The 10,958-nt window shown below is 39.9% G+C and overlaps 1 protein-coding gene across 1 annotated transcript in view; it reads right to left on the bottom strand.

Annotated features, from left to right (window-relative positions):
* Positions 1 to 772: 772 nt before the first annotated feature.
* Positions 773 to 10,958, bottom strand: part of LOC139712458 (uncharacterized) — a 150,034-nt gene continuing 139,848 nt past the window's right edge. Inside the window, 5 exon segments of the mRNA XM_071624275.1 lie at positions 773 to 2,541; positions 4,563 to 4,750; positions 5,642 to 5,986; positions 9,217 to 9,458; positions 10,298 to 10,507. Coding sequence (XP_071480376.1) covers positions 2,498 to 2,541; positions 4,563 to 4,750; positions 5,642 to 5,986; positions 9,217 to 9,458; positions 10,298 to 10,507 — 1,029 coding nt within the window. The 3' untranslated portion in view covers positions 773 to 2,497.

Here is a 10,958-nt window from a genome sequence, read left to right as displayed (position 1 = left end):
GTTGATGTTGGTTTATCTTGCACAGGTAAGATTTTTTAATGCATTTCAACACACAACAATCAAAGACTTATTTGGTTTCTTCGTATGTTTTTTTTTTCCCCTTCAAGAAAAGACATTTCAGCGAAAGACAGCCTCCATAACCAAGGCATGGTTTTGTGTGAAGATGGTCAAGTAATGCAACACGAGTTGTCCAAGAGCAACGCAACTAGTCAAAACTAAGCACGCATTCTCGCCTGACCTGGTGCCTAAATTTTGAAGCAGATCCTTGCTACATACCTCAGAGATATTATCAACTGCACTTCATTTGTATTTATTTCTACAAACTTGCCCCAAAACAACAGAAAAGCAAACAAACAAGGACTGCATTAAATTTCTCATACCTTCACCACGTGAGCAGAATTTGGGGGGTTTTCACTTTAGTTCTTTCTTTTAAGACAGCAATGCTGTACAATAACAATGATTTTGTAAACCAAAATTGTAATTCATCCTTACACACTTTCTTTTTTACATAAACAAACCAAAATGAGAGAAAAAAGAAAAGGTTGCCACATACCAAAAAATCTCACAATCAAAGTCTTTGGCTGATATATAAAATTTGTGAATCAAATCACAAGCAGATTTGACAGGTTAAAGAGATTTGCACAATTAGAGTAAGCCCTATATACTTTCTGTAGCAGGCTTTGAATCAAATAATATCCAAACATTTAGATTCAATTACCACAGCTTGGCATGAAAGAACTCTTGTTGGCAACATCCTTTTTTTTTGGGGGGGGGGGGGAGGGGAGGGTATGGTTAAGTCTAGAAAATCCACTGGTACTGCCATTCAGTTTTACCACATCCTTAATCTCAACTTTGGTTTACACAAAGCTTCCTTTGAAAAATGATTTGTGATGACCTAGCAATACCATCACAGCGGAATGTTTATTAACTGTTATATCTTCACATATTCACAAACAAATGAAAATAAGTTATTTAAAAACATACTACTGGAACATGCAGAAGCAGGCAAATTTTTCACATCCTTCAAGAAACGAAATTGGCACAACACACACAACAATATCACCCTCTTCATCCCAACATATACACTGTATCTGTGGATTAACAAAAACAAACAAAGACTGAACGAATCTGACTTACAGCACGCTTTCACTGGACAGCCCATCTCTCTACAAAAGGAAAGCAGTTCTTTCCAAACTTGATACAGCCACCACCGTGTCCATCTCGAACATCTCCTCTTAGCGGGGAGAAATTCTGTCCAACAAAAATAGTCGTGCAAGCAAGGTGCACACCGTTCTGATCTTTTTGCACTATTTTCAACAGACATCCAAACAATAATTTTGCTCACAGCAACAAGTCGATTTATGATTGGAAAATTTACAACCAACTGCAGCATACTAAGCGGCACTGGCTGTAGTTTGCACACAAGTGTTCATACCATGCACAGAGGAAGGACTGCAATATCAACACACACAGCTTCGAAAGCTTAAAAATCATAAATACATCATATGATGAGTGAAATATATTGTGGCAAGACCAACGGAAAGCATTGCTACAAATATGAGATCTCATTTAAAGAGTAGCGAATGCTCAATACCCTCAAACCCAAACATAGCACTTCTCATTTCATGCGGAAGGAAGCATGCAATGCATGTACTTTGAGCACCACAAACCACAACGCATCTTTATACACTGTAACAAAACATGTTATGATGTTCTGGGTTGCTTTGAATGTACCATAGGAGACAATGTCACAATGCAGAATAAATTGAAGATGTGAAATTATGTCTGAAGACACTTGTTTTAGCTATGACACATATTAGAAAACTTTGAGATCCTCTTTTTATATCCTTGTTTCAGGTATTTCAATATGCCCTTGGATAAAATGATAAAAATAATCAGATGCAAATATCAAGGCTATGAATCATATGTTAAAAGTTTTCCATGGACCTTGAAATCAACAGGTCTAATCAGGTTAGTTTAATATCTTGCACTTAAATCTAATGCTGTACTCTCTGGAAAACTCAAATGGTTGAGTGAATTCCATAAAGGCTAGTCTCCATTCAAGAACCTTAGGAGCAAGAGTTAATACCGTTTACAAAATGGGATCAATATCATAGCAATATTTAACATCCTGACCATAAACTCTTGGCCAGAATACCTCTTGAACAACTATGCAGGGTGGAATAACTAGACCAGCTTGCATCTCAGACTGCACACATGTGCAAACCACACACCATTTCAGCAAATCACAATTTTTATTCGTGATTTGCTTCGAGGGAAGGCTTAAAAAGCAGGTTGAAATAAATAACATGTCAAGATGTTGAAAGCTGGTAGAGAAGCGCCCTCTATAGCTCTCCTCATGACAGATACCCAAGTGCCACGACGGAGAACTTGACACATATAAAACAGAATCCATTTCAGCACAAAGAACAGACTTCTATGCGTAGTGTGAAGAGTTGGGGAAATTTTGGCCTGGTCCTCCGGTGTCTGCGTTGTACTATCTATTGGAATAGCTGAGTCTTGAAGATCCCTGGTCATGACCTGAATAGACACAGAAAATGTATCATACAGTGCATCATATAAACCATCTATATACAGTGTATGCATACACATACCTGTAGCATACACCATGCATTCATTGGAATAATTCCGATGCTGAAGTACCCCTTAAAGGTATAATTAACCAATTGCACATGAAACAAAAATCCAGCTTTAGTGCTTCAAAATAGTTCTGTAATGTGAGTTACTGTTAGGGACAGAAACAACCCATTTAAAAATGCTAATTAGTATAACCAATGTTAAGTATTGTTAAATATACAAAATGTGCACAGTTATAACAAAATTCTTTCTAGAATAAACCATCTACAGTTATGGCTTATTGAGAAAAATAGTGATATCTCCCTATATTTCAGGCTTTATTGCAAGATTTTTATATGGTAGGATATTTTGTGATACAAGTAACCTTCACATACATGCATGAAATTTGATAACTCAAACATCTTTTAAGTCACTGCTCCCAGTGTTAAACAGTACCCCTAATAAATACATTACAGGGTATGTAGATTGATAAGTGAAATGAGCTGCTTTTATTTACTCTGAACATTTTCGGGTACAAAATACATTACAATCTCCTCTCTTTCACTGCAGTAGCCCTAACCTGCATAATATTTTAGAGACATAAAACAGAATATAACTCTTTTTGACATGAACTGTCAACTCATAAGCCACACATATAACAATCCTCTACATATCTATCTTCTTTCACTTTATATAATCTCTACCACTTCATCTGCATATCCATTTACCCATCTATATTCCTATCTATCTATCTAGCTATGAATAATTATCCATTTAGTGTACCTACGGTACCTACTCATCTCCCTACACTGTTTCTATCTTTCTATCTGTCTAACCATCTATCTAACCATGCATCTACAATGTAAATACCTGTATTCTTTCTCTCAACATCACTTTACAGAGAAGTTTCTGCTCTACCACCCATTGCCCCATGCCATCCTTAAATGACAAGTTAACTTTAATATACATGTGGATTGAGTGAATGCAGCAATATTATTAGAACACGTCAGTGAGAGTTTGAGAAAAATCGGGCAATCCATTCAAAAGTTATGAATTTTGAAGTTTCTGCTCAGTCACTGCTGGATGAGAAGACTACTACAGCCTGTGATGTCACATGTGTACAACGATATAAAGAAAATATAAAGAAAATTCAACTTGCATAATAAAAGAACTCTTGACTTGCCTCTTTCAGAAGACAGGGGGAATAATATTACCCCTAACATTTGTCAGCGACAAGTCAAGGAAATTTGCACTTTTTTCAAAAGTTATATTTTGTGAAATTCTACGCATGTGGCATCATACAATGTCTCGTAGTCTTCTAATCCAGCAGTGACTGCAGATACTTTGAAAATTCATAACTACTGAATGGGTCGTCTGATTTTCCCAGAATTTTTACTGATGTGTTCTAATATTGCTGCATTCACTCAATCCACATGTAGTTCATGAAGGCGGACTTGTCCTTGAACGAGCCTAGGTTTGCTGCTAATCACACCCACTTTTTCTTTTTCCCCTCTACCTTCAAAATTATGACTATCACAAAAGCCACACCTATTCATCTCTCTACATACTTGTATCTATATATCTCTGTCCCTAAAGTCTATCTGTCTCCACATATATCTCTCCTCACACCCATCTACCTTTCCATCAATAAATCTCTCTCTCTCTCTCTCCTTATATCTACCTATCTCTCAATCTCTATCTGTATCTCCACCTACTGTAAAAGTGGAAATGTTCACAGTGTGAAATTATCATGCATTTTGCCCGACTAAAAACCAGCGCAAAAATTTAAAAAACACAAATATTTTTGCACGTCACGTTTCACAAATGAATGTCTTAATTCAGCAGAATTTTAAAAATGTGAAATTCATCTTACACTGTCGAGCGTGAAAAATTACTCAAGCGAAAATATCTACTTTTACAGTATCTCTCCTTACCTATTTCTCTCTCTCTCTCTACCCTATCATCTCTCTCTCTCTCATCTTTACCTAGGGTTGCTTTCCGTCCAGCCATCGCTCCTAATCTCTCCTGGAGCGATTCTATCTTCCTGATGTAGTACGACCCGTCCGATTCGTTGAGAGCCGCATCCACGGATGCGCTGGCGCCCAGTCTGTCTCCATAAACGTCTCTTCGTGCGCTGCCCGACAAGGCATCTGGGAAGGGTGAGGCACCGTGTCTGAAGGGGAGGTGGGATGAGGAAAAACATTAAAGTTGAGCAGCAATATATTCTCCATGAACAATTTCATAAGCCTCTGTTTCTTCACTGGTACAACTTGAAAGTGTGTTTAACACGCATGTATTATAAAACCTTATTATAATGAGTTCCGCTACAGTGAGTATGACAAGGCAATTTTGCAGGTCTCATTACTTTCATATTCTTTTGCCTTCATGATGATGATGACCACAATGAACAGCATTCATGTAGCACCATTATCCTGATATAAGTAGATTCTTCATATAATGAGGAAATTTTAGTGTTCCAAAGCAGTTTCTTATATCAAGGTCCCACGTAGAAATATATTTTTGACTGACTGAAATGTGTCTAGCTGACCACTTAACACTGAAATTTACCTAGCAGGTGACATTTTGACAGCTTACATGAATGAAATTCTACACATACATTCATGACAGACTCTCTATGCAATAAATCATTTGTTTGCCTTTGTAAATGCCTACATCCTGTATCAACAATAACACATAATTTGTTTATCCAAACAAAACAATGAAATTCACATCCTTGCTACAGATGTTCCACAAAAACATTCAGTTGTTTATATATCCCAACATTTCTTAAACTGGTCACATTTCATCCTTGTAGCTTCTCAGTGGCTATAATTATAATCATAAAATTACCTCTGAGCAGTTTATATAACTGATAGTAGGTGATGGAACCATCCTATTTATTCATAGAACTCATTAAGGTCTGAGAAAATAGACTTATGATTCATATCAATTTGAAATTATGACTATTTCCACTCATCCGACACATTGCTTTTGGCGCCAGCAGTCAAGATATCACGACTTAAAAAAGCAAGACATTCAAGAGAGGGTTGGTTTAAATATTTACCTATGTGATACTGGTGACCTGCCAGTTCCCCGACTACCAGCTGCACTGCCAGCGACCATGCCGTTCATCATCCCATACGCCATCCGGTCTCTCACTGGCGGGGAATCCCCTGCCCTGGGCGTGGCGCGTAGAGGGGAGGTGTAGCGATGGGGGAGGGCTGTGGGGGAGGGCCTCCCCGCTGATCCCGGTGATGCCCCTGCAGAATACGTGGTTGGGGATGGATTCGGCGACAGGTTGGGGTTCGGGTGGGGCTGCGAGTGGCCTTGGGAGGATCCAGCGCCACCAATGATTTCCCTCGATCCAGCTTTGGTCGCTCTTCTCCACTTCTTCACAAGAAACTTTAATCTACAATGACAAGGAAAACACACAGCAATAGCACCATTAGCAGACCCCTTCTCAAACACAATTATGTAATATTTAGCCATCATTCAAAACCCATCTGCCCTTTTTATATCAGCATTGTCATGATAACGTGAAAATACAACCATATTTAGGGATTTCGAAAGAGATGAATAACAACTCTTAGAATAATCTCTCCTTTTCGCAGTCTCTCTCTCTCTCTAAAATATCTATCTACTTATACATGTTACAATGTATCGATTTCTGTCTATGTTTCTACGTGTGTTATCCATACCATTTCATATCTTTGTTTTGTATGTTCTTTTATATAATTTATGTAATTCTTCTTTCTTAGTGGTCTGTGTCAGCATCTATGCAAACACCTTTTCAAGCACTTCAGAAACTTATCATTATCGGAATTGTTTGCTATTATCATCATTATTATCGTCACCACCATCACCACCACCACCATCATCATCATCACCATCATCACCACCATCACCACCATCACCACCATCATCACCATCACCATCATCACCATCATCACCATCATCACCATCATCACCATCATCACCACCCTTATCACTGTCTTCATCATCATCATAATAATAATAATATAATAATACATACAATTTCTATAGCGCCGTTCTCCACTTTGATTAAATGCTCAAGGCGCTTTACAATTGTACATCAAAGCAAACAGATTGAAAATACAAGTACATCACAGTAATAGAAGAAGGATGAAGAAGCAGAAAAAAAAAAAAAGACATGAAAGTCTGTCTTCAAAAGACACTGGTCTTCAAAATGCACTGCTAAACAGATAGGATTTTAAATTACTCCTGAAAGATGTTATAGAGCTCGAGTCTTTCAGCTCACGAGGAAGTGAATTCCACAGTGTTGGTCCAGCGTGAGCGAAAGCTCGTTCCCCCCAAGATTTCCTAGAAAACGGAATATGTAAGAGACCTGAAGTTGAGGATCGAAGAGTTCGTGAAGGTTGGTATTGACGAAACAAACAAACATTGTAATCAGGAGCTGTTCCCTCAATAACATGATAAACCAAAAGAAGTATCTTAAACCGAATACGCTCCTGTACAGGCAACCAATGAAGACTCTTCAGGATAGGTGTGATATGACTGCGTTTACTTGACAAAGAAACAATACGTGCAGCGGCATTTTGTAGCTTTTGTAATTGGGCAATTTGCGAGTTTGGTAGATTGAAAAACAAACCATTACCGAAATCAAGGCGTGAAGAAATAAGTGCATGAACAAGTTTTTCCGTGGCAGAGCGAGTCAAATACTTGCGAATAAAACCAATATTGCGCAATTGATAACGGACTGATTTAGAAATGTTGGTGATTTGATCGGACATAGCCATGTGAGAGTCAAACATAACACCCAGATTGCGACATGACTCTGACAGAGGAATATCATTACCTACAATCGAAATACAATTAATATCCAACTTATTCAAGTGAGATTTAGAACCAAAAAGGATAAATTCACACTTGCTGTGGTTTAGAAACAATGAGTTAGACCTCATCCAAGCATCAATATCAATGATGCAATTTTCTAGACAGCGCAGTGCATGAGATGCTTGGATTTGATGTGGTGGAAAAGATACAAAAACTTGTATGTCGTCTGCATATAGATGATACCGAACAGAATGCCTTTGAAATATTTTTCGCAGACCGATCAAATAGATAGAAAAAAGGGTGGGCCCGCCAACAGAGCCTTGAGGTACACCACAGCCTAATGGCTTTGAAGACGATGTGACACCATTCAAAAGAACAGACTGTGAATGGTGTGATAGGTATGATTTAAACCATTCGAGAGCTTGTCCCTGGATACCCAAACTTCTAAGTGTATTGACAAGAATTCTGTGATCTACAGTGTCGAAGGCCGAAGACAGATCCAACAAAACCATTGCTGTGACGGATCCGGAATCCATTTCCCTTAAAATATAACTAGAAACATTTATCAAAAGGGTCTCCACACTATGGTGAGGGCAATAAGCCGACTGTAAAGGATCGAATAGACCATGTTCCAGCATATAGTCTGAGAGTCTCGAGAACACAACTCTCTCTAAAATCTTGAACAAAAATGAAAGATTGCATACAGGACGATAACTTGTCAATGATTCCTTATCCAATGAAGGTTTTTTCAGCAAAGGACGGATCAGAGCTTTCTTTAAAGATAAGGGTACGGTAGCTTGCTCGATACTGAGGTTAACAATTTGAGAAATAATCGGGGCAAACGTGGGTGCGCAGTCCTTTAAGAGAATGGTTGGAACCGGATCCAATGGACAGGATTTAGGAGGCAATTTACGAAGAAGGAGAAGTATTTCATCAGTAGTTGTATGTTGGAAGGTTTCCAGTGTGGAAGAGGTAACAGGTTCAGATTCAGATAGTACAACATTACAATTGAAATTATCTCGGATTTTTTCAACTTTCGAATGAAAAAACTGACTAAAAGTTTCAGCCATGGCACAGCCATCGATATGTTTAGGCAATGGAGATGACTGTTTGCGGTTCAAAAGTCGATTGGCGACGTTGAAAAGCTTCTTATGATCATCTCCGCAGGTTTCGATGAGTCTGGTGTGATAGATGCGTTTGGCTCTGGACACAAGGTAGTTTACTCGGTCTCTCTGATCACAGAACAACTTTCTGTCTGTCTGCAGCTTTCCATTGTTGCGCCATCTCCTCTCAAGTCGCCGCCGCTCTTTCTTTGCTTCAGAGATACCAGAGTCATACCAGGGACTGTACTGATGAGACTTCACTTTCCGAGTCTTGGCTGGTGCGTGAATGTCCAGTAACCTGCTAAGTTCTGAATTGTAGCGGTTCACAGCATCATCAACGTCGGCTGTTGACAAGGACGAAATGTTACTGTCAGACACGTCGTTGGCGAAATCAGTCCTGTTGATGCCTTTTATGTTGCGAGATGAGAACGTAGCATCATTCCTCTCTGGCTTGTTAAAACGAAACAAGCAGGTTACGGCGGAATGGTCGGAGATGCCGGGAATAACTCGTGTGTTGGAAAATAGCAGTCTGTCAGATTGCCGTATCGAGATGACGTCGAGAATATGGCCATGATCATGTGTAGGTGTAGTCACCAACTGGCGGAGTCCATGGCCATCGACGAGGTCGTTGAACTTCTGCGTGTACTGGGATGAGAGCTTATCTAAGTTATCATCATCATCATCATCATCAATTCATCTGTCTATGCCATCCTATCCTCACCTTGATATCGCCACGACGACCCTGGCAGCACTCCTGAATCTGGTGAAGGCTTTGTTGTGGCGGGACGGGTGGTCCCTAAGGTCCTCTGGGGAGGGGTAGGCACCCATCTTGGCGATGAGGGACAGGGTGGCCTGCTCACAGTCCTGGAAGCCACCAAGGAGGAGCAGCAGGTACTTCTTCTGGTAAACCAGCGCCTTGCGGAAACTCTCGGCCCTCAGGTACTTGCCGTAGAGCCGTTGAATCTAAGAAGATAGCACAAATAATCCAAGCACTTGAAGAGAGTGTTTGTGCATAAGGATGCATCAAAAACAATAATTCAGATTTGGCTCCCGTTTCTGAAATTGTGTTTGGTCAAACATGATCAGGAGGTACTTCAGAAATGATGATTTTTCTCAATTCTGGATGCAAGTGTGCTGTCCAACAGTTTGACCTCTCATGCATACAAATAAGTGTCCTCTTGCATGTTGGCATATCGAGCACTGATAACTGAAAGAGTTCATTTTTTACAAGGGTTTTATTTTCACAAATTTCGCAAATCATTGCTACATTGCAAATTTAACAATACACACGAAAATATTGCAAAGGGACAGGCATTAAGTGCACTCATCATAGCCTCTGTGCCAAATCGCGAAAACGACATCTCCCAAAAATGTCTGTGACCTCCTCATTTGTGAAAATTTCGGTACAAAAAAATTACAGTTTTTACAGTACTTGATCAACTGGCCATAGAGCTTGTGACAAAGCTGTGGTATAGAAGAACTGCTTGCAGCTGATGGTTGCTGATAAGACTTGCTTCACAGGCTAGACACTCTGTGAATCTCAACATGTTTACAAACAGCTTTCAGAAACATGATTACCAACAAGTACTAAAGCAATGCTGCACCCTGGCACTGGTTCAACAGTCCAGACCAGTAAAAATCTTTGTTGGACCAGTCACTCTTTTAGGAATGGACCACTAAAAATGGAAAAATTGGGTACCCACTGGTCCGACAGACAGGTTGGACCAGTAGAAATAAATGGGTAAGTGTGTAGCCCTGCAGAAAGTCTGAAATCCCTTCAAATTCAAATCAGCACTACTGACCTTCTGCTGCTGCTGCTGCTCTATCGTCTCGCCGTTGACCGTGGTCTCCCTGCGGACGGCGCCTCGCTCCAGGTCCAGCTTGAGCTGGGCGATCTGGCGCTCCGCCTCCAGCAGGGAGTTCTGGGTGGCCAGCCGCTCCTGGGCCCAGGCGGCCCTCTCCCGGCCCAGGGCAGCCTCGGTGTCCTGGTCGCCTGGGATGGTCCGTGGTGACTGGGGATGGATGGAGGGATGGATGGATGGATGGATGGCGGGAGAGAAGACATAGGTACATGAGAGTTATATACAATACACCAGTAATTCAGCTTTCCACTTTTCAAACCAAAATTTACCTTCTTCCATCAAATCAAAAAAAAGATTCAACTTTTCTTAGATTTCAGGAAATATTTGCATCTTTTCTTCTCCCAAAAAAGCAACCCGATTTTCAACTTTCAGTGTTATAACTTTTGATTAGAAATAAATCACTGAAAGAAATAAACAAACTAGATGCTCACAAAATTTGAGTGAAACCAGACATGCTGGTGAAGGTGATACAGCTACAGCTACTTTTCTGATTCTTCAAGGTGATCCTGCAGGATCTCAGTTTGTCTTGGTTGCTTGCTCAGAAATCTTTCACTGGAGTCAAATTTTGTAGACTGTCTATTTTTCTTTTTTTTTTTAAGTC

This window comes from Diadema antillarum, unplaced genomic scaffold, assembly GCF_040938485.1.
Source record: "Diadema antillarum isolate AM-2024a unplaced genomic scaffold, OU_Dant_1.0 seq00001808_RagTag, whole genome shotgun sequence".
NCBI classification, from domain to species: domain Eukaryota; kingdom Metazoa; phylum Echinodermata; class Echinoidea; order Diadematoida; family Diadematidae; genus Diadema; species Diadema antillarum.
The sequence above is the reverse complement of the archived record's forward strand: the minus strand, read 5'-3'. Positions and strand labels throughout refer to the sequence as shown.